This window comes from Sabethes cyaneus, chromosome 2 (genome assembly GCF_943734655.1).
Source record: "Sabethes cyaneus chromosome 2, idSabCyanKW18_F2, whole genome shotgun sequence".
In the NCBI taxonomy this organism is placed as follows: Eukaryota; Metazoa; Arthropoda; class Insecta; order Diptera; family Culicidae; genus Sabethes; species Sabethes cyaneus.
The window spans coordinates 7,081,086-7,105,854 of NC_071354.1; the positions used below are offsets into that span (position 1 = coordinate 7,081,086).

Below are 24,769 nucleotides of genomic sequence, written 5' to 3' on the forward strand. Positions count from 1 at the left end.
CCTTTTGTGGGTGTTATCTCGTAGAACTATTCCACTTTAAACTAAACACTTTCTCGTTGCACAATGAAACAACAATACAACAACTCACAATAAATTTAAAAAACTTTTCTTACGACTCACCGCGCGCACCTCTAACTTCGTTAGATTTTCGAGATCGAATTCCGTTTGAATATTTGCGTTGAGCCTTTTAAAGCTTCTCTATGTTTGTAATCGGGCTTTCAAAAGCTTTCCGATTTCAAACAATAGGCCGTTTTTGGTAACAATTCCCTCGGTAGTATCCCCCTGTGGTATTGAATGCCTTAGTTGTATTTTCGATACCTCTGAACACGGCTATGTATGAGTGATCCGTCCGCCCGCAGGCTTGGATGGTTATCACCCATACTGTTGCGAGTATTCGTGGTTGTATTAATGAAGCTACCCACCGTGAGTTACCGTTCCGTCCGCAGACATGGAATGTTATAACCCATACGATGCTTGTGTTCCATTTGGTCGAGCCGTCCTGTCTGAGTTACCGATCCGTCTATAAGACGTGGAACGCTATAACCCACACAGATGACAGCTCGCCCAGCGATGGGTACTCGCTATCCACATCGGAGCAAACTTTCCTCTCGGAATCATCTCTCCGTCCGCAGACTTGGAGAGCTATCACTCCAACTGTCGACAGTTTGCTCGGGGGTGGACTTAGGAAAGGGCGTTTTCGAGCAGTTTGAAATAGCATACTAAATTGGCGGAGACAATACAAAAACTTGTAACCATCGGTTACACAATTCCCATGAAAGTTTATCAAATTTTATTATTCAACACTAACAATTTTTCATTGGAAACATTGACTAACTATTACTGTTTTTATCACACTTTTCTCCATAAGTAGACCTACTGTATCTTTGGCACAATAAATTGCAAAAAGCCTTTCCTCACTTTTGACTCCTCCATGTTCAATAATTATTTCCCGCTATAAAAATGGCACTGACACAGGAACTGGTAGGCAACCTACAACCAACCGGACTTGGGCTGTCGTTTGATGGTTTTCACGTCCGCAATCTTCTGAACCGGACGGAGGCTGGCCGGCGGCGAGGAGCCCGTATCGCTTGAAGGATCACCGCTTCCGCTGGTGATCAGCTGTTCGGTGCTCGTGTTAACGACCGCCGAAGAAGATGGTGGTGGCGGCGGTGGAGAGGATTGTTTTACGCTTGGTTTTGCTGCCGCCTGCAGTGGTGGTGGCTTAGGTGGCTGAGGGGGTGGAGGAGACTGAGCTTTGACGGCTCGTGGCGGAACCGGGGTCGGTGGGGAGGTTTTGGAAGTGGGACTTGTTTCCACTTTCTTGTGGGCAGGGAGTGGAGTTGCTGGAGTGGTGGAAAGGGTTGGGATTACGATGGGGTTTGGTGCTGTTGATGAAGGTGGAGGGGGTAGCATTCCTTGGCCGGGTTGTGGTTTGCTAGCTACCGGACGTGACACTGCGATGTCTGCGCTAGCTGGTTGGACCTCCGATGACGGCGCCCCTGGAGACGGTGCCTTTCGCTTGACCACTTGGGGTGGGGATTTAGTTTCAGTCGATTTTGGTAATTGGCCGGTTGGGCTGCTGGTCTGTGAACGGTCGGCAATACTGTCCTTAGATTTTGATTTCTTCATTCGCTGAGTTCCAGTGCCAGTTACGTGGATGGTAGGTGGAGGGGACTGCACTGGGGAGTGGATTCTATCCGGTGGTGGGGACATGACAGTCGGTGGCGAATGGACCTTGAGTGTAGAATTGGTCGGATCGGGAGACCGAGAACGGTTGGTGGAGCATGAAGCCGATCTTGCTTTGTTTTCAGCTCGTGGAGATTTGTTCAAGGCAACCTGTAACTGAGCGGTTAAGTATTCCAGCGGAGTGGTTGACCGGTGGTTGGCACTCTGCGCATGCAGAGTATTTTTCTTCTCTTTCTTCTTTATTTCTTCCTGCTCCTCAGTGAACTGATTGATCAGCTCAAGCAAAGTGTTAGTAGTTTCATCTTCGTACGCTTCCGGAGAAGCACTTCTCGAGCGAATCATTGGACTTCGCTGTACCAATCGCTGAGCCTCCACCATTGCTTTCTGCAGATGTTGCTGTTGGCGATAGCTATCGCGTGTTTTGCATTTACCAATTTGGGAGTTGGTTTCGAAGCCCACACCGGACATAATTTGTCCCCACTTTGCCGCATTCGTTTGACTAGCCACCTTCAGGGCGATGCGACGGAACCTTGCCAACGGATTGGCATCCACCTCTTCCGCTTCTTCAGCAGCTTCATCTTCTTCCAGTATATCGGCCTGTAATTCAACCGGAGCCACATGGAAGTCTTTCATCAGGCGACGTTCCCAAACCTTCATCCGCTTCGCCAGGACAGCTACCGGAAAAAATATTTGAATTTCGGATTTAATGTTAAATATCAAGCACCCTTACCTTTCTCTTTACGATCGGCTGCCGACACGTCCATTCCATTCTTTTCGAATATCTCCAACAACTCGTACCGTAGAGCGGAAATATCTCCCTTAACCTCGTTGATGTCATCCTCGGTGACGGCTTCCTCCTCCATTTTGCGGTGCTTCGCTGCTACGTACCGCCAAACCAAGGCACGCATCACATTGGTGTAACGTTCCGCTCTTTCCTTGTCCTCCTTGCGACGCTGTTAACAAAAGAACACGCATGTTATTCCAAAAAACAAAACTTTTCAAAGGTAAAAGCTTACAATCGTCGACTCCCGCTCGATGTCCCTCTTCTTTTTCTTGCCGCACAGCCGCATCAAATGTTTCATCGTCGGAAAGATGTTGAACGGCGGCGGCAGGGTCGAACTTTCCTCGAAGTAGCTCATCCACAGCCGGGTGCGGGCGAACTTCCACTCCGTGTCCGAGTGTTCGTCGATCATGGCGTACGAGTTGGACATCATGGCGATCAGCAAATTCAGCAGCACGATCACGTTGATCACACTGTACGAACCGAACATCAGCAGACCCCAGAAGCGGGTGTACGACTTGATGCCGGTCAGTTCGAAGCTCTCCAGTCCGACCATACCGAAGCTGGCCCAGAACAGCGATTGTGACGATTCGAACAGGCTGTTTGAAAGTTTGAAACATGGGTTGAGTATCGATGGATTAAGGTGGTTAAAATAAGAGTCTTACTTTCCGAATCGTCTCCACTTCATGCAGGCATCGCCCTGGTTGTCCCAGTCCGGTAGGCCTCCCTTCAGGCTGTAGCATTTGGCTCTCTCCAGATCGGCAAAGTACCACAGCAGTTGGTTAAGACCTGTCGAAACACGAAGATACCGTTAACCGAAGTACGTCAAGACGATTTTTTTGATTTAAAGTTCTGTTCATACAAAATTGGGTTAACAAAAAGCTTAAACCTAAAGATCTCTCAAAGACTTGATACTTATTTATAGACCAACATTGCATTTTGCAGGAATTGTGATCCTGTTGGCTAGTCTTTTTAATCGGTATTTTGCACTCGACATGATCGGAAATTGAGTGCATACTCTCAGGACGACCAACTGTTTTAGCAGGATGGCACGACATGCCACTCATTTTGGCATTAGTTGGCTGTCCCGCAGCACGCAGTAGTGTGCCCAGACATAAATAAAAGTTGGAGCACTCGACCTTTCAGACGAACTTTTTTAACGTGAAATTGCATATAGAATCGGACATAAAACAGATCTTTAAGTTTTTTTTGTTCGAAACTGGATTTGAATAGATATGAAATTAACGTTAAAATTGGTCTTGAAATCGAAGTTCAAGCCTAAACCTTAAAAAATACTAAAAAGAAGGGTCAAAAAGTAAAAGATTAGACCTGAAATTGGGCTCAATATCGCACATACTATTGAACTTGAAATTGAACTTAACATTGAATATTGTATTCTCCTTGAATTTAGACAAGGTTGAAGTTGTATTTTAAACTGCATACGGACACGAAATTAGAATTGAAATTTCTTCATCTTATTCTCTCACATGTTTTACCTTTTCTGTCTCTTTTCCAATCTTGTTTTTTCACTTTTTTCCCTTTGTTTTTCAGTTCTGCTTCCTGTTTTCTTGGATTTTGCTCTCACTTTCCTTCCGTTTTCCCTCTTTTTCTTTCGTTTCTTTTTTTCTGTCCCGTGGTTTCTGTTTCATTGTTCCATTTCCATTGTTCGTGTCCTGTCCATTTTTTCTTATTTCCAGTCCTGTTCTTTCTCTTGTTTTTCACTTGTTTTTCGTTATTTTATTCGTCTTTGCCCTGCTCTAGAAGAGCTAGAAAAATACGAAAACTGGAAACAAAAAAAAAAGAGAATTTTTTTGTTTCCAGTTTTCGTATTTTTCTAGCTCTTCTTATTTTTCTCTAGGTCTGTTCCGTTTTTCCTCTTTTGAAGTCCGTTTTTTCCGATTTTTCTGTCATGTACATTCTGTTTTTGGTTCCCTTTTTTCCCTTTCATCCCTTTCCTCTTCGGTTTATTTTGTACCTACCATTTTCGTCTTTTTCTCTTTCGTTTGACATTTTTGTTTAAACTGTTTCTTCTTTTTCTATCCCATGTTTTCGTTTTTTGTCTCATCTTTCTCCCTTTATATTCCGTTCCAGTTTCCTTCGTTCCCTTTCTCTATCTATTCTTGTTTGTTTTTTGTCCTGTATTCTTTTTCTTATCTCGTTTTCCATATTTCCTCTCTTGTTTTTCCCTTTTTCTGCCCACGGTTTCCATTTGGCTTGTTCCTTATCTCTTCTTTTCCTGCCTCATTTTTCAGCCTTTTCTTGAGTTCGAATTTTTTTCTATTTTCGGTCCTATTATGTCCTGCTTTTCCTTCTTTTCTTTCGCGTTCTGTTCTTAATTTTTTCATTTTCTTTCTTTATCCTCCATTTTCATTTTTTCTTTTTCTGTCTGTTCTCGTTTCTCCATTTTCCTGTTCTCATTGTTTCTTCTTTTCTGTCCAGTTTATCCTCACTTTCTTTGTTTTCTTAATGATTTTTCTTTTTTTTTTCTTCCGGTTTTCATTTTATTTATGTAAAATCACTTCGTTTTCCGGCTCGTTTTTCGCCTTTTTCTCTTTTCTTCTTCCCTACTTTTTTTTTCTTTTCTTAAGTTTCTTTTTCCCTCTCATTCTGTCACGTTTGTTCGTTCGCTTGTTTGTTACTCATGTCAGTTTTCATTCTCTCTCCCTCTCTCTCTCTCTCTCTCTCTCTCTCTCTCTCTCTCTCTCTCTCTCTCTCTCTCTCTCTCTCTCTCTTTCTCACGGTTTTCCTCTTTTTCTATACAGCGCACTTATCCAACACATATATCAAATTCGCCTAGGTGTAGTCGTCTCACCGTAAAGAACTTACGCTTTGTTGGGACAAAAGACTTTTGTCAATTCTCTGGCACACTTCCGTAACACAGACATCAAATTGGAGTAGGTTTAATCGCGTTCGTAATTCGCTATGACGGCGCCGCAGTGGAGACACCTACATTAGTTTCGAGTATGCGTGAAGCAGAATAGCGATTTGTTAAAGAGTGCAAAAGACAGAAAAATGTCGGAAATAATTTTCACGCATTCAGCTACGGGCAGTTCTGTAAGTGGAAAAGAGGTCGTGCGGTGCCGTCATTGCGAATAAATTTGTTGGCACGAGGGGGTTTGTCACTCTTTCTGGCGTAGTTCCCAAGCAAGGACATCAAAATGTTCTAGGTTTAATCGCGGTGTTACCAAATCAATCTTCAATCTGTTGGGACGGAGTGATTTAGTCACTTTTTTTTTCTAAAGTCACGTTAAAGCTATGATGGCATCTTTCCCAACAAATCATGAAGCGAGGCTTTCCAGTTGGGCGATGTTTCATTATTTTCAATTTTTCAATAGTGCAACCTGTTTTTTTGGAACGACACTGACACCCTATCCCAAACCTTGCCGTAAGACGAAGTCCCCATCCGTACAAATTTTCTCATAACTCGAGCAAATGGAACCACATTTGTCATGTGGGGGCTTTTGCAGGCAGGATTTTTTTAATGGTGAATTGAGACCCTTCTTCCTCCAAAAAGGGCGGGCTCCTATACAAATGAAACACAAATTTATTTGCTAGATTGAACCAAATTTTGGCATGTGGGGTATTGTGGAGGCATGAATTTATTTTATGATGATTTAAAACCCCTCACCCCTGTGGTAGGGGGGGGAAGACACGCATACAAATAAAACAAAATTTTTTGATTTTTGGTGAATTACTAGTAGCATCAAATTGCTGCGATGAACCAGAATAAATGCCTGCAACCAATTCAGAAACAAAATAATCGCTAACTTGAAAATGTGCTTCCTCTTCTCAAGAGTAACTTCGTTAAAATATACATTAATATTATATCCGTGCAATTTTAACTCAAAATTCCTGCGACATGTAAAATTTGCTTTCAGAAATAACGCTATGACTTTGGTAGCTATAAGTAGAGGGTGCATTTTATATACCTAATGTTACTTTATATACAACTAGCTGACCCGACAAACTTCGTATTGCCACAAATTAACCTGTGTTGTACATAAATCATGAATCTCGGATGATCTTTGTCACTATCTCGAGTTTTGCAAGCCCCCCAGTGGGCGGCGCTTCCGACGGCGGGTCACCGGCAACACTCGCGACCGGCTCGTCCTGAATGATCTAGTGTTACTATAGATAGTTTTTGTGGTCTTGTTATTGATTAATGTTTTATGGAAGAGTCTCGAATTTCTCGAGTTGGATTAGTTTTTGAGTTTCGCAAAAATTTCTGTTTTATTTGTATGATAGTCCATATCCCCCTACCACAGGGGTGAGAGGTCTCTAACTATCATAAAATAAATTCAAGACTCAAAAATCTCCTACATGCTAAATTTGGTTCCATTTGCTTGATTAGTACTCAAATTATAAGGAAATTTGTATTTCATTTGTATGGGAGCCCACCCTCTTAAAAGGGAAAGGGGTCGTAATACACCACAGAAAAAAAATTCTGCCATCTAAAACTCTCACATGCCAAATTTGGTTCTATTTGCTTGATTAGTTCTCGAGTTATGGGAAAATTTGTATTTCATTTGTATTGGAGCCCCGCCTCCTAATGTGGGAAGAGGTCCTAATTCATCACAGAAAAAATTCTTGCCTCCAAAAACACCTACACGCCAAATTTGGTTCCATTTGCTGGATTAGTTCTCGAGTTATGAGGAAATTTGTATTTCGTTTGTATAGGACCCCCCTCCTAAAGTGGGGAGGGGTCCCAATTCATCATTGAAAAAAAAATTGTCTCCAAAAACACACACATGCCAAATTTGGTTCAATTCGCTTGATTAGTTCTCGAGTTATGAGGAAATTTGTATTTCATTTGTACAGGAGCCCCTCCTCTTAAAGTGGGGAGGGGTCCTAATTCACCATAGAAAATTTTCTTGCTCTCGAAAACCTTCGCATGCCAAATTTGGTTGCATTTGCTTGATTAGTTCTCGAGTTATGAGGAAATTTGTATGGAAGTCCCCCCTCTTAAAGGGGAGAGGAGTTATAATTCCTCTTATAAAGAGGGGAGGGGTCTCAATTCACCATAGAATAAATTCTTGTCACCAAAAAAAACACCCACATGCCAAATGTTGTTCTAATTGCTTGATTAGTTCTCGAGTTAGGAGGAAATTTGTATTTCATTTGTACAGGAGCCCCCCCTCTTAGAGTGGGGAGGGGTCCTAATTCACCGTAGAAAATTTTCTTGCCCTCGAAAACCTTCACATGCCAAAGTTGGTTCCATTTGCTTGATTAGTTCTCGAGTTATGAGGAAATTTGTATGGAAACCCCCCCTCTTAAAGGGGAGAGGAGTAACAATTCCCCTTATAAAGAGGGAGGGGTCTCAATTTACCATAGAATAAATTCTTGTCACCGAAAACACCCACATGCCAAATTTGGTTCTATTTGCTTGATTAGTTCTCGAGTTATAAAGAAATTTGTATTTCGTTTGTATAGGAGCCCCCCCCCCCTCTTAAAGTGGGGAGGGGTCCCAATTCATCATAGAAAAAAATTTTGTCTTCAAAAACACACACATGCCAAATTTGGTTCCATTTGCTTGATTAGTTCTCGAGTTATGAGGAAATTGGTATTTCATTTGTACAGGAGCCCCCCCTCTTAAAGTGAGGAGGGGTCCTAATTCAACATAGAAAATTTTCTTGCCCTCGAAAACCTTCACATGCCAAATTTGGTTCCATTTGCTTGATTAGTTCTCGAGTTATGAGGAAATTTGTATGGAAACCCCCCCTCTTAAAGGGGAGAGGAGTTATTATTCCCCTTATAAAGAGGGGAGGGGTCTCAAATTGCCCTAGAATAAATTCTTGTCACCGAAAACACCCACATGCCAAATTTGGTTCTATTTGCTTGATTAGTTCTCGAGTTATGCAGAAATTTGTGTTTCATTTGTATGGGAGCCCCCCCTCTTAGTGGGGGGAGGGGTCTCTAACCATCACTAAAACCTTTCCTGGCCCCAAAAACCTCTACATGCAAATTTTCACGCCGATTGGTTCAGTAGTTTTTGATTCTATAAGGAACACAGGACAGACAGACAGACAGACAGACAGAAATCCTTCTTTATAGGTATAGACTAGCTGACCCGACAAACTTCGTATTGCCACAAATTAACCTGTGTTGTACATAAATCATGAATCTCGGATGATCTTTGTCACTATCTCGAGTTTTGCAAGCCCCCCAGTGGGCGGCGCTTCCGACGGCGGGTCACCGGCAACACTCGCGACCGGCTCGTCCTGAATGATCTAGTGTTACTATAGATAGTTTTTGTGGTCTTGTTATTGATTAATGTTTTATGGAAGAGTCTCGAATTTCTCGAGTTGGATTAGTTTTTGAGTTTCGCAAAAATTTCTGTTTTATTTGTATGAGAGTCCATATCCTCCTACCACAGGAGTGAGAGGTCTCTAACTATCATAAAATAAATTCAAGACTCAAAAATCTCCTACATGCTAAATTTGGTTCCATTTGCTTGATTAGTACTCAAATTATAAGGAAATTTGTATTTCATTTGTGTAGAAGCCCCCCCTCTTGAAGTGTGGAAGGATCCTAATTCACCGTAGAAAATATTTTTGCCTCCAAAAACCTCCACATGCCGAATTTGGTTCTATTTGCTTGATTAGTTTTCGAGTTATGGGGAAATTTGTATTTCATTTGTATTGGAGCCCCCCCTCCTAATGTGGGAAGAGGTCCTAATTCATCACAGAAAAAATTCTTGCCTCCAAAAACACCTACACGCCAAATTTGGTTCCATTTGCTGGATTAGTTCTCGAGTTATGAGGAAATTTGTATTTCGTTTGTATAGGACCCCCCCTCCTAAAGTGGGGAGGGGTCCCAATTCATCATTGAAAAAAAAATTGTCTCCAAAACCACACATATGCCAAATTTGGTTCAATTCGCTTGATTAGTTCTCGAGTTATGAGGAAATTTGTATTTCATTTGTACAGGAGCCCCTCCTCTTAAAGTGGGGAGGGGTCCTAATTCACCATAGAAAATTTTCTTGCTCTCGAAAACCTTCACATGCCAAATTTGGTTGCATTTGCTTGATTAGTTCTCGAGTTATGAGGAAATTTGTATGGAAGCCCCCCCTCTTAAAGGGGAGAGGAGTTATAATTCCTCTTATAAAGAGGGGAGGGGTCTCAATTCACCATAGAATAAATTCTTGTCACCAAAAAAAACACCCACATGCCAAATGTTGTTCTATTTGCTTGATTAGTTCTCGAGTTAGGAGGAAATTTGTATTTCATTTGTACAGGAGCCCCCCCTCTTAGAGTGGGGAGGGGTCCTAATTCACCGTAGAAAATTTTTCTGCCCTCGAAAACCTTCACATGCCAAATTTGGTTCCATTTGCTTGATTAGTTCTCGAGTTATGAGGAAATTTGTATGGAAGCCCCCCCTCTTAAAGGGGAGAGGAGTTACAATTCCCCTTATAAAGAGGGAGGGGTCTCAATTTACCATAGAATAAATTCTTGTCACCGAAAACACCCACATGCCAAATTTGGTTCTATTTGCTGATTAGCTCTCGAGTTATAAGGAAATTTGTATTTCGTTTGTATAGGAGCCCCCCCCCCACTTAAAGTGGGGAGGGGTCCTAATTCATCATAGAAAAAAAATTTGTCTCCAAAAACACACACATGCCAAATTTGGTTCCATTTGCTTGATTAGTTCTCGAGTTATGAGGAAATTGGTATTTCATTTGTACAGGAGCCCCCCCTCTTAAAGTGAGGAGGGGTCCTAATTCAACATAGAAAATTTTCTTGCCCTCGAAAACTTTCACATGCCAAATTTGGTTCCATTTGCTTGATTAGTTCTCGAGTTATGAGGAAATTTGTATGGAAACCCCCCCTCTTAAAGGGGAGAGGAGTTATAATTCCCCTTATAAAGAGGGGAGGGGTCTCAATTTACCATAGAATAAATTCTTGACACCGAAAACACCCACATGCCAAATTTGGTTCTATTTGCTTGATTAGTTCTCGAGTTATGCAGAAATTTGTGTTTCATTTGTATGGGAGCCCCCCCTCTTAGTGGGGGGAGGGGTCTCTAACCATCACTAAAACCTTTCCTGGGCCCAAAAACCTCTACATGCAAATTTTCACGCCGATTGGTTCAGTAGTTTTTGATTCTATAAGGAACACAGGACAGACAGACAGACAGACAGACAGAAATCCTTCTTTATAGGTATAGATTAAAATAAATATATTTTTATGTTATTAACATTTATACCGGTGCCAGTCAGAATGACTAAATAGCTGGTATATCTACTGTTAATATAATATTCTGTTACTTACGTGTTCGCACGAGACTTCAGTTTTCATTAAATTTTAGTGACTGCTGAGTAGAACTGGTTAAAGGGAAGGGGTAGCTGGGCACTTCTTCGAAACGGTTCACTTTCAGGACATCAACTTTGTCTAGGTACACTAGGAAAGTTTCATTCAAACGTGACAGTTTTGCTTTGGTCTTCACAAAGTGCTACCCAGTATAATAAACAAAGACGTAGTCCAGCATCAAAAAGTTTTCATCATAATAGGTCGTGGCTAAATTGTAAACACGACTTCATGCACAACGTGTATGCAATATTGACGCATGATGAAATAACGTGAGCGTATTCTTTAAATCTTTGATGTTTGGCTTCGTTTCTAAAGCGCATCATATGGACCAACAATAAAAGTGGGTTTCCTCCAAAATGCTTTCATTTCTGATGCGGTAATCAACGTTGTTCTGGTTAAAAAAAAATTTTTCCGTACGCAAAATAATGAAGTAAATCCTATTTGCATATCCCATTGCTAAAAAGGCCATGCATTGCATCCACACTACGGTTGAACGCGGAAGCACCTCCAATATCAGTCTCGGAATGTTTTCCAATAGCTGTGACTGATTTATAATTTTTAGATTTCCGCAAACTCTTCACATTCTGTATTATCCATTTGAAATCCTAGTCTATGTCTACGGCAATAAATCGGCAATAAATTTGCATCGAACCCGCTTGATAACTGTAGATAAGTGTATGCACTCTGAGATTATCACCTTGAACTAAACTTTTTGACGTAGGACTACGTCTTACGGCAAGTTTTGAGATAGGGTGTCATTCCAAAAAATCGAAAAATGCGAGCGTCACGAAAAATGAAAGGTTTTGAGCGCTAATAGCTCAGCGGTTTTCCGATCGATTTTCAATATTCTTACATCAATCGACCGGAAAATCGTCTAAGAATTGACCCAAATGAAGAAAAGTATGGATTCTTGATGTTGAACTATTGAAAAATTGAAAATAATAAACCTATGTTTTACCAGAATTCTTGCTTGGTGATTGGTTGGAAGATTCTTTACGATAATCTAAACCTATACCAATTTGATATCTGTGCTTGGGAAGTAAGCCAAAACAAGTGACCAAGTTTCCTTATTTCAACAAGATTTCTTAACACCGTGGTTCAACCTAGACCATTTTGATGTCCATGTTTGGGAAGTACGCCAGAGAGAGTAACAAAGCCCCCTCGTGCCAACAGATTTCTTACGAACGCGATTAAACCTAGTCCAATTTGATGTCTGTGTTAGGGAAGTGTGCCAGAAAAAATGACACAAGTTCATTGTCCCAACAGATCGCAAATTCTTTACTGCGAGACGATTAAACCTCGGCGAACTTGATATCTGTGTTGGAAAAATGTGCTACAGCTGTACTGTTCGGTTATAATACGGCTCTGTATGAATACGAAAGCTTGCCGTTTCATTAGAAGTGTAGTGAAAAGATGTGCTGTTGATAAAATAGGATTGAATTGGTAACGTCGTGGCAACGTGGGAAACCATGGATAATAAAAACAATCTTTAATTTCAGTAAGGTAGCAGGAAAGCAATAGTTTGTGTTCTTGATTTTGTTAAATTGTTTTCAAATGTACAATCTTTTGAGAATTGAACGTATGCAATGTTACTACTTTGATAAATGTTACATACAACGCATGTAGCATGTATATATGTTGCATATAGCATGTATACATGAAGAATCGAATGATTACAAGCATGAATACATGCTACTATCACTACAAAGACACTTACGTAGTCCTGCGTCACCTATATATGCGGTCGTGTCTTGTACACAACCCCTCTGATTTTTTTATCGGCACTATTAGTTTTTCTACCAGGTTATTTACGCCTACTTGGTTAATATAGACTTTTCTGGTAAAGCCTGGAACCAATATACATATAGCAAAGCTCTGATTTAAACGCATCAGGAAGAGTAGGAAAACTATAGTAAATTCCGCAAATGGATTCTATTTTATTGTGAGAGCTCTGAGCGTCGTTTACTTCGAAATCATCGGCATAAAGCCAAGCTGGTAAAATATATTTATCTTCGTCTTCCGCATAACTAGCTTTAATTCGCTTCCAAATAGTTCCCTATTAACGAAATGCTAATTCTCATTGCACTCCTCTAAATATTCCATATATACTAAAGTCAACTCGAGAATTTCTCCTCTTTCGAAAAATGACTTAATATGGAAATCGATTTTTGACGTAGGACTACGTCTTACGGCATGGTTTGGCTGGGTAGGGTGTCATTCCAAAAAATCTTTCTCGAAAAGTGGTCAGGTTTTGAACGCTAATAGAGCTCAGCGGTTTCCCGATCGATTTTCAATCACCCCTATTCTGTATTTCGAACGGGTTTATGTTTCGTTCGAAACTAACATTTCGTTCGAAAAAACAGCGGCCAGAACGAAAGATCTTCATATGAAAAAACACCTCGAACGAAATATTTGCCAAGTCGATCGAAATATTTCAACTCGTTCGAAATACAGAATATGGGCGAATATTTTTGCACCAATCGATCGGAACATCTTCTATGAATTCGGTCAAATGAAGAACGCTATTATTTCGTAAGTGTACACTATTGAAAAATTGAAAATAATGAAGCATTGTCCAACTAGATATCCTCGCATCCTGATTGGTTGAAGAAACGATGTCATCAAGGTTTGCACGTGTTTTTTGCGTGAAAAAGTGACAGGTACTCTTCGTCCCAATAGGTCGAAGATTCTTTACGGCGCTTAATCCTATACCAATTTGATATCTGTGCTTGGAAAGTACCTCAGAGTGCAAAACCACCCTTCTACTTCAACCGATGTTATTCGTTCATTAGACCTAGTCCAATGTGATGTCCTGAAGGTAAATGATTTTCTTAAAGTATAAAACCACCCCTTTTCTTCAACCGCCTTGACCATTTGAGATTAAAATTAGTCCAAATTGATGTCCTGAAGGCGAAACGTCAGCGAAAAGTGAGCGGTCATCCTTTCCTTTTGCCAGATTATATCCATATAGGTACTGTAAGAATTTGTTCGACTTCGAAACTGTTGTCTTGCATTTGTGCATGTGACGTTACACAGAATTCTCAAAGCGAGGAAAATTAACGACTCTCTTATCTGAGAATAGTTTTGAACGTTTCATTTGCTGCTCTGCATCAGTTAGTTGCTGGCAATTCTTTACATAGTCAAGCATTACATTTAGATTAATTTCTTTCGAAAATGATGAACAAGACAAGGCAGGAGGGACCCATAGTGATGTAATATTTATTTGACTGCCAACTCAGTATAAGGCAGTAAGGTACAAAACATTATGCAAGCCACTTTAACTTATTTAGAAGCTTTAAATCATGAGAATGAACAAAACGTTGTAAAAAATTATTGAATTGCAAAAAGTTGGATTTCTCAACCTGCAGCACAACCAAACCATTTTAACATGACAATTTTATGATACCGTCAAATCAAATACATAAATACATATATGTCTAACTAAATAGTGTTTGATGTTGAAGTAAGATTCCTTGTTTTCAAATGTGCAAGAAATTCGTAATCAGTATCAATAAAATTAAATGCAGTTTTGGATTGTTTTGCGTACTTAGGCCATTACAAATACTTTTCAAAAGTTTTTGTCCTACCGATGCTAGACAACTGAATGGGCGAAGAGGCGAAAAAAACAGAGATTTTTTTAATTACGCAAAAAAAATTAAGATTTTTAAGAATTTTTAATTGAAGTTTAATCGTGAAACCCGAATTCATTCTTAAGATCGCAGCAAACTGCGACCGCGCATGGTCGCAATATTTTAAATTATATATTTCGGAGAAGTGGTAAGTATTTAGTGATTGTGTGACCGGCTTGACGTTTTGGACGCCAAATACAATGCCAGAATCGCCACCAACGGAGATACCGGAGAAGCGGCAACGGGAGAAAGGTCAAACCAGCAGGGAAAGACACAGTGTGCGCAGTGCCGGAGAGGATGGACATTGCTATCCAGATGGCCCCATCTTTGAAAAACCGAACAGTGTGCTGTTCTACGTCGGACAGATTTCTAAGATCTTTTCTAAGATCGGGTAAAAATTTTTGTGAAGCTTTTTGAATATCTTACGCGTCTTGTCTAGATAAGTGACAACTTTTCCGGGGCAAGTCTAAGGTAAACTAAACTGCTGACTGTCGTATAGACCTTAAATTGTCCCTTCGTAAGACGCCGCCGCACAAATCTGACGATGTACAAAACGCTAATCAGACCGGTAGTCCTCTACGGATTTGAGACAGTAACGTTGCTTACGGAAAACCTACGTGCACTTGCCGTATTTGAACGAAAGATGTTGCGGACTATTTTTGGCGGAGTACAAACGGAAAACGGAGAGTGGCGGAGGCATATGCATCACGAGCTACAGGTACTGCTTGGAGAGATTCCCATCGTACACCTGGCAAAAGTTGGGAGACTACGGTTGGTCGGCCACGCAGCAAGAATGCCGGACGACTGTGCACAGATGTTACACAAATTGATAAGTTACTGTATTGTAATAAATGCCGTAAAACATTAACATAACAATATGTATAATTTGTTAAATGAAATAAAGTTTAAATATCTGTACTCTGTGTATGATTTTTTATCAGTTTCATAGAGTTTGTAGTTCCACTAAGAGTTAAACCATCCGGCCATAATTACACATCTTCTAATGATTGGCGATGATTTTGCATTTTGACAATTTCTGCATGACTTGTAGCACTAGTCAACTTTTAGTAACTGGTTTGAAACTATGCAGTATGCAGTTGACGAAGTTAGCTTACTTAAGGAGCTTGCTAACAACTACAGTTAAACGGAAAGAATAAATAACTATTCTGGGTTTTCATTTACAACACTGATTCGCATTCGTCAATTTTCACGAAATTGTTGATAGAACCATTCATTTATCTATACCTATAAAAATGGATTTCTGTCTGTCTGTCCCTATGTTCCTTATAGAATCGAATACTACTCAACCGATTGGCGTGAAAATTTGCATATAGGGGTTTTTGGGGCCAGGGAGGGTTCTTATGATGGTTAGAGACCCCTCCCCCACTTACAGGGAGGACTCTCATACAAATGAAACACAAATTTCTGTATAACTCGAGAACTAATCAAGCAAATGGAACAAAATTTTACATGTGAGTGTTTTTGGAGACAAGAATTTTTTCTATGGTGAATTAAGACCCCTCTCCACTTTGGGAGAGGGGTTCCTATACAAATGAAATACAAATTTCCTCATAACTCGAGAACTAATCAAGCAAATGGAACCAAATTTGGCAAGTGGGGGGTTTTGGAGGCAGGAATTTTTTTAATCATGGTTTGATACCCCTCACCCCTGTGGTAGGGGGATAAGGACTCTCATACAAATAAAACAGAAATTTTTTCGTAACTCAAAAACTAATCGAACTCGAGAAATTTTAGATTCTTTCATAAAACATTAATCAATAACAAGACCACCAAAAACTATCAATAGTAACATTAGATAATTCAGCGCGCGACGGCCACAGGCCGCGAGTGTTGCCGGCGACCTACCGTCGGAAGCGCCGGCCACTACGGGGGCAGCTTTCCTAGATCTACTGACCTCTATTACTTTCCTTCAGTTGACCCAAAGCAAACAAACTCATACCTCCCACAGACGGTAACCGTTGACGGTAATGAACTAGAAGTGGTAAATGAGTTCGTATATTTGGGATCGCTGGTGAGCGCGGACAACAACACTAAGGAGGAGATCCTACATCTGGTGATGGAGATGGTACATCTGGCGAAAGTCCGTAGGCTACGGTGGGCCGGGCGCATCGTAAGGATGCCGGACGACAGTGCGACGAAAACAGTTCTCTTCAACAATCCCACCGGCCCAGGAACAGGGGGCTCAGCGTGCAACGTGGCTCGACCAAGTCGAATGTGATTTGCGACTTCTGAGACGACTGGGTAATTGGCGAAGAGCAGCCTAAGATCGAGTTGAATGAAGACTACTACTTGAAAGAACACGAGTCACCGCGGCTCTATGCTATAGGGATGGGAAAACTATCATTAACTACTGATAGATATCAGTTAGCGATAATATCACTAAGTATCAGTAAGATTTCGTTGTTATTGATATTTACTGATATAGTCACGTTGTCCCGTTAGAAAAATTAGTAAGATTAAACTTATTGGTCGGTAGTTGCGTACGATAAACGTGGATGACACAATATATCGTAGTCAACGTCAGTAGCCTAAAGCCGGGGTAGCTCGTGCTGATTCAAGCAGTCGTCTCCATTTAACTCGAATTTTGTCCATTCGTCGTCAATTTCCCAGTCGTCTCAAAAGTCATAAATCACTTTCGAGGCGATCGTGCCATCTTGCACGTTGAGCCCCCTGTTTTTGGTGCCGGCGAGATTGTTGAAGACAACTGTTTCCGTCGCACTGTCGTCCGGCATCCTTACGACGTGCCTGGCCCACCGTAGCCTACTGACTTTCGCCAAATGTACGATGTACTTCTCTCCAAGCAATGCCTCTAGCTCGTGATTCATACGTTTCCGCCACTTTTCGCTTTCAGTATTCCGCCAAATATCCGCAGTACCTTTCGTTCGGACACGGCAAGGGCGTGTATATCCTGGGCAGGGCAAGGGCGTGTGAGCTACCCTAAGACTTCAAGTCCATAAAGAACTACTGACTTAATAAAAGATTTGTGCATTGTCAGCTTCGTACGAAAGCGTATGCTTCTTGATCGTAGCGTATAGCGAAGGGCAAAATAGGCTCGATTTCCCGTTTGAATGCGCCACTGGATTTCCTTACTAATGTTGTCCGCGGTCACCAGCAATCCAAAATAGACGAATTCATCTACCACTTCTAGTTCGTCACCGTCAAGTGTTACTATCCGTGAGAGGCACGCGTTTGTTTCCTTGGAGCCTCTTTCTTTCATGTATATGATCTTTGACGTATTTATTTTTAATCTGATCTTCCTAGACTACTGCTTTCAACCTGGCGTAGGTTGCCTCCACCGTCGCAAGGTTCCTAGCTATGATATCAGTCATCTTGTCACCTTGTCTCAACCCTCGCCGTGTTCATCCATGTGCCATTGCTGGTCTTGCTCGACTGTATCGTGTGATGCGTAGGCACGATGTGCTCCCAACATATCTGCTGGGTGGTAAAAATCTGGTCCGTAGTTGCGCGAGCCTCCATAAAGCTCGCTTGGTGAATTACAAAGTAAACTTACAATGAAGAACGCAGTTATATTACAATTTCCTATTTTATGCTTCAATGCTCTGATAGGTAAAATTACTGATATTTACTGATAGTTATCAGTAACGTGCTGAAATTACTGATAGTTATCAGTAACAATTTTTAATGATAGTTCTCATCCCTACTATGCTACCGACAACAACGAGGACATGTCATCCTCGTCTATCGTGGGCAACTACCAACCAATAAGTTTAATCTAACTAATTTTTCGAACGGGACGACGTAACTGTATCAGTAACTGCGCAGCCTTACTGATACTTAGTGATATTACTGCTTACTAATAACTATCAGTAGTTAATGATAGTTTTCCCATCCCTAGCAGAGTAATCGTGGTGGGAATAATTTATTACCAACGTCCAAATTCTAGGTAATTCAACCTGCAAAATGCCACAGCGCCAGAAAAGAAAAAGTTTACCAGAAAGCCGAAACTAGGTTTATCTATACCTATAAAGAAGGATTTCTGTCTGTCTGTCTGTCTGTCTGTCTGTCCGTATGTTCCTTATAGAATCGAAAACTACTGAACCAATCGGCATGAAAATATGCATGTAGGGGTTTTTTGGGGCCAGGAAAGGTTTTAGTGATGGTTAGAAACCTCTCCCCCCACTAAGAGGGGGGCTCCCATACAAATGAAATACAAATTTCTGCATAACTCGACAACTAATCAAGCAAATAGAACAAAATTTGGCATGTGGGTGGTTTCGGTGACAATAATTTATTCTATGGTAAATTGAGACCCCTCCCCTCTTTATAAGGGGAATTATAAATCCTCTCCTCTTTAAAAGGGGGGGGGGGGCTTCCATACAAATTTCCTCATAATTCGAGAACTAATCAAGCAAATGGAACCAAATTTGGCATGTGAAGGTTTTCGATGGCAAGAATATTTTCTATAGTAAATTAGGAACCCTCCCCACTTTAAGAGGGGGGGCCTCTCTACCAAAGAAACACAATTTTCCTCATAACTCGAGAAGTAATTAAGCAAATGGAACAAAATTTGGCATGTGGGTGTTTTTGGAGACAAAAATTTTTTCTATGATGAATTGGGACCCCTCCCCGTTTTAGGAGGGGGGGATCCTATACACATGAAATACAAATTTCCTCATAACTGAAGAACTAATCAAGCAAATGGAACAAAATTTGTCATGTGAAAGTTTTCGAGGGCAAGAATATTTTCTATGGTGAATAAGGACCCCTTCCCACTTTAAGAGGGGGGCTCCTATACAAACGAAATACAAATTTCCTCATAACTCGATAACTAATCAAGCAAATGGAGCCAAATTTGGCACGTGGGTGTTTTTGGAGACAAAATTTTTTTCTATGATGAATTGGGACCCCTACCCACTTTAGGAGGGGGGGCTCCTATACAAATGAAATTGAAATTTCCTCATAACTCGAAAACTAATCAAGCAAATGGAACCAAATTTATCATGTGGGTGTTTTTGTAGGCAAGAATATTTTCTATGGTATATTTTCTATGGATTTCCCCACTTTAAGAGGAGGGGGGCTCCTATACAAATGAAAACCAAATTTCCTCATAACTCGAGAACTAATCAAGCAAATGGAACCAAATTTGACATGTAAGTGGTTTTGGACGCAAGATTTTTTTCTATGGTGAATTGAGACCCCTCTCTTCTTTAGAAAGCGAGTTATGGCCCATCTCCCCTTTAAGAGGGTGGGCTTCCATACAAATGAAATGCAAATTTCCTCTTATATCGAGAACTAATCAATCAAATGGAACCAAATTTGGCATGTGGGAGTTTTAGATGGCAGAAATTTTTTCTATGGTGAATTACGACCCCTTCTTCTTTTAAGAGGGGAGCTCCCATACAAATGAAATTCAAATTTCCTTATAACTTGAGAACTAATCAAGCAAATGGAACCAAATTTGGCATGTGGGAGATTTTGGAGTCTTGAATTTATTTTACGATAGTTAGAGACCTCTCACCCCTGTGGTAGGGGGATATGGACTCTCATACAAATAAAACAGAAATTTTTGCGAAACTCAAAAACTAATCGAACTCGAGAATTTCGAGACTCTTCCATAAAACATTAATCAATACAAGACCACAAAAACGATCTATAGTAACACTAGATCATTCAGGACGAGACGGTCGCGAGTGTTGCCGGTGACCCGCCGTCGGAAGCGCCGCCCACTGGGTGGCTTGCAAAACTCGAGATTGTGACAAAGATCATCCGAGATTCATGATTTATGTACAACACAGGTTAATTTGTGGCAATACGAAGTTTGTCGGGTCAGCTAGTTTTATATAAAAATACGATATTTTGAAAACAACGGAAATGGGTTTACTTTCTACAAAATAGAGTTGGTCTGTCACTGGTAGAAATACTCAAATTACCGCATTGGGCATTAATATGCGTATAATTACCGCAAGTGGGGCATTTTACCCCGCGCAGACGAGAAACACAACATTTAGGTGCTTTTATTAAATAATTGCTAGCATATTTATTCCACAATACTAAATGAAATAAATAATTGCAATTGGTTTTCAGCTTAAATACCAACACATACTCGTAGTTGTAACGTTAATTTGGGGTAGCATAACAGAGATAATATTGTATCCATTTATTCTTAGGGGGGGGGGGCACATTATACACATTTCCCCTACAGGTTTAAACGTCGTAAAGAATCTTAGATCTGTTGGGACTGGGGTTCTGTTCCTTTTTTTTTTGTAAAAGAAAACTAGACTAAACATATGATGTGTTGAATTGTCGTCCTTGCCTGTGAAGCAAGGTAATCATGAAGAAAATCTATGTGGAAGTTTGATCTTGAAACTTTACATGCATTGAGCATACATGCATACTTATGAGTGTATAAAAGATTGTTATAAATATGTAACCATAAAATTGCTGGACGTTTTATCTATCCAACGACATATTAACAGTAATATTTTGTTCATTAGTATAAGAGCTGTCAGCATTTGAATTCCAAGTTTTGGAATCCTTCATTTAAACGTTACACTTTACTTTGTTTTCACAAAGTGCTACCCGATATGGGAAACAAAGACGTAGTCCTACTCACTGTTCTAGCACCAGATTCTAAGATAGAAAACATGGGATGTTCCCTAGCTACTTACTCGTGCGACGGCAGAGCTTTTTAATAATTTCACAATCAACATTTTTGGCAGTACTTACCGCAAGCGAACGCAAACAGCACCAGCGAGTAGATGAAGAAGAACTTAACGATATCGATCACCATGCGGCCGAGTGAGATCTGCAGCGGCCCGAGATGTGGATTGATCGAAAACAGATGGACCAGCTTGATAGCCGAGAAGATGTTCGCGCCAGCGAACAGACCTTCGGCGATCAGCTGCGGATCGAAGTCATCCCAGTGTTCCCGGGCGATGTAAGCCGTACTCGGATCCTTGCGGATTTCGGACGTTTGCTGCACGTAGGCAATCAACCGCAGCAGTGCCACGCAGCAGTACAGAAAGTTACGCGAGAAATCGATGAAGTTCCACAGGTTGCGCAGGTAACTGCGCAGACCTTCGTTGATGATTTCCTGCATCTCTTCCCAGATGAAACCGAGCACATAGATCACGACGAGGCATTCCAGATAGGTTGGACCGTTGCCTCGCTGACGGGCCAACTCTTCCTGTAGCGCTCGTTTCATGCTGTCCGTTCCGAATAGAAGCACTACATGTACTTCGGCGCGTTGTGAAACCAAGATCAGTAGAAATAGGAAGAACAGATAGGACGATGCGTGAATCAAGAACTTCATGAACGGCTTCCGAACGAATTTGGACGTCTCGCAGTTCGGTGCGATCATGTATATCATACAGTAGATCGGAAACAGTAAGGCAACTTTGGCTATAATGCCAATCTTCTGCATTGCCGACTTTCGTCGGAAACCGGGAACACCCTCGTACCACATGGCAGCGAGCAGCTGCTGAATGTTCGGATGGGCCACGAACTTCTTCTGCTTGTAATCGATCGCCAGCTCCAGCCGGGTAAGCTTCATATGGTCCCCGTCCATGTAGGGTGGCGATTCCGGATCGTAGTTCAGTATGATAGCCAACTCCTGCGAGCTTCTGGATTGATCTAGCAGATCGACAGCAAATTTCTGACATTGACGCCTCAGCTCTAGGTATTCCGTTTTGCACTCCTGCTCGGCAAAGGCAAGATTACGCAGTTCCCACGAGAGTTGGAAGGCGGTCAGCAGGGGATCCTGCGAGCTGAGCGCAATCAGCGAAGGACTAGCCAACGCTCGGTACTCGTTGACGCGTGCCAACGAGTGACGCAGCGAGTCCTCCGTCGAACGTTTGATGCAATCGTCGCAACCGCATCTGGAAAGAGAGGACGAAGTCTCAAGTCTGAATTTGAGAGTAATTTTAAGTTGATTGTTAACTTACCTAACATCGTGAGGCATTGGCAGCGTTGCACCACGGTCCAGCAAAATTTTAAGTATTTCGTAATTATTTTTGTGGGCAGCCAGCATTAGTGGAGTAACGTCCGGCATGAACACGGCCGTGCTGATGTCGACTTTCTGCCAGCTCTGAATGAATGATGGTAAAAAAAACTCTCTATACACAAGTTATTTGAAAAACCTAAAGGCTTCTTACGTATGGCTCCCCTTCCTTGTGGATCAGTTCTTCATGCTCCAACAGCAGTTCGACCGCCTCTACAAACTCCGCGTTGATAGCCAGCAGTAGAGCGTCTTTGGTGTCCACCTGCATGATGACAAGCAGCTCAACCATTTCTAGATTCTCACCATCGATGGCCAACGTTAGAGCACCACGGCCAAACGAGTCCACACAGTTCACGTTGATGTGATGCTTCCGATGGGCTCGCTGAAGTGTCCGCTTTACCGTTGCCATATCACCGCGTTCCACCGCCAGAAGGTACTTTTTCTCCTCCATCGTAAGCGGAACGGGTAGGTTGATCGTATTGAGGGCCATGCTAAAAACAGAGTTCGATGGAACTGGCGATGGGGACTCGATTTGGAGGCCAACCTGCAACGAAAAAGTTAACATTAAATCATGAGCACTCACTGCTTAGTATTAAACAGAAATACTAACCCCTCCGGGGTCCTTCTTCTCATTGGCCATGGCTGCGGATGGGAGTCTTGCAGACTCCGACTTCCGGCGCGGTGTTTGTTTTGTACAAAATTGAGTCTTCTACCAGTGCATGTACGAAACACGATCGTCAATAATCCGCGCTGGACGCAAACTGGACGCACAGGTTTTGGTGCGCGTTTTGGTCCCTGCTGGAACGACCAGAAACGAAAATAAAAATAACACGTGAAGTAGAGCTACAATAATAATGCAAATGAATTATGACTCGATTCTCAGCAACTGTTTAAGTATTGGTACCTCGTCGTCTTTTACGATCTGGTTTTCGGTTTCTGCCAAATTAGAATAATATTCATTCCACCCCGTCCGAAAGTAAGCGGGAAAAACGAGCCGGCTCACGGAATAGTAAATAATAATTGGCTCACCTTTTCTTCGGCTTTTGGCCGAATTGGACGCAGTCAATATAATTTAAGTACTGCCACTTCAATTAGGTGTCCGTAGTTGAATTGTACGGTACAACTCATTCTCAAGTGGTGCTGTATATTTTCCTCCTTCCCGGTTGTACCGAGCCGAGGTAGTAGACCTCACAGATTGGCCGTCACAAGTTCGATTCATTGTGCTTTCAGGTGAAAAGTTAGTCGCACAAATTTGCTATGGTTCAGTTGGAAAAAGTATGGCCAAATCTCAAAACCATGCGTTTCTACTTTGCAAAAACGTTTCAGCACAAATGCGCTAAAACGTGACGTTAGACTTTATCCTATTAGACCACCGAGTATTTCGAGAAAGGACGGAAATAACAATTAGCTGGCGGCTAAAACCACGTGTACTTTTATGTACGGTTTCGTTGTTTGTTGAACAGTAATATGCTTGTAGTATTATAGCTTTTCCTAGGATTCTCGATGTTGATTCGGTTCGAAATAAAGCGAAGATAATCCACGATACTTACTGTCATGTCACAGTAATTATTTCCGTATTGAGACGGTTGAAAGTTGGATTTTTTTTAATTTTAACATATGAGTGCCCTGAGAACGTTTTTAAACACGCGACAGGCTTTTAAGCCTTTTGTACTGGAATTGATTTCAAATACGACAAGTAGGGTTTATTTCTCATTCCCGTCGTAGTAAGTAAAGCCATTCTAATTTTCATCATTTGCTGGATGGATTTAATGAATGCTCCAAAAGTTTTTGCGCTGATTTGACTAAAACACACTTGCCTTCCGATCCGTGAACTTTGAAATCACTGGAAGGCAATTATTAAAGCATATTTTTGAAAATACGCAACTTACTTTATTTCTTAAATTCGTCTTACGGTTTTAAAATCCGTCCATCAAAATTTTTCTTCGTCCGAACTGAAAATCACAACAATATTTACGAAGCTAACGCGCATGTATTTGTGTAGGACGGCATGACAAATGTTATTCTGCAAAATTTCTGCAAGTCAGACAAGTTTTCCTGGCTGTAGAATAACGACAATTGTTTTATTGTTTTATTTTATTAACGTCAACAGGTAAAATATCACCCCAATGACAGAAATAACTAAGTAACGTAATTACAATACTCGTCTGTTTAGATTATTAACATAAAACACGTCTAAAATTATACTTGTTTGTTTCTCGAGACACATTAAAGTCAAATACATGGTAACATTGATTGAATAGACGAGACATACTGCGCACTGGTTCATGTAGACCATAATTCGTCCTAGCTGGAGTAATACTGAGGAACGAAGGATATCGTAGATTGCGGCGTCGTATATTGATATCCAGCATGCTGAGGAGTATTG

General features: G+C 41.2%; 1 protein-coding gene across 1 annotated transcript; it reads right to left on the reverse strand.

The window, feature by feature from the left end:
• Positions 1-891: 891 nt before the first annotated feature.
• Positions 892-23,100, reverse strand: LOC128734197 (transient-receptor-potential-like protein). The gene is made up of 8 exons (XM_053828257.1): positions 22,994-23,100; positions 22,538-22,927; positions 22,328-22,470; positions 21,111-22,261; positions 3,133-3,256; positions 2,703-3,066; positions 2,417-2,639; positions 892-2,360 (listed from the first exon to the last, which is right to left on the reverse strand). The coding sequence occupies exons 1-8, from the start codon at positions 23,021-23,023 to the stop codon at positions 991-993; spliced, it is 3,795 nt and encodes a 1,264-aa protein (XP_053684232.1). The 5' UTR covers positions 23,024-23,100; the 3' UTR covers positions 892-990.
• Between the last annotated feature and the right edge of the window lie 1,669 nt (positions 23,101-24,769).

What these genes read in the sequence shown, in the direction of transcription:
- LOC128734197 (XM_053828257.1), bottom strand. Translation starts at nt 23,023, where the DNA reads ATGGCCAATGAGAAGAAGGACCCCGGAGGG. An exon ending in GCTGTTTGCGTTCGCTTGCG is followed by an intron (nt 3,257 to 21,110) that starts GTAAGTACTGCC and finishes GTGTTTCGACAG; the next exon opens with GTCTTAACCAACTGCTGTGG. An exon ending in AAGTGGAGACGATTCGGAAA is followed by an intron (nt 3,067 to 3,132) that starts GTAAGACTCTTA and finishes ACTTTCAAACAG; the next exon opens with CCTGTTCGAATCGTCACAAT.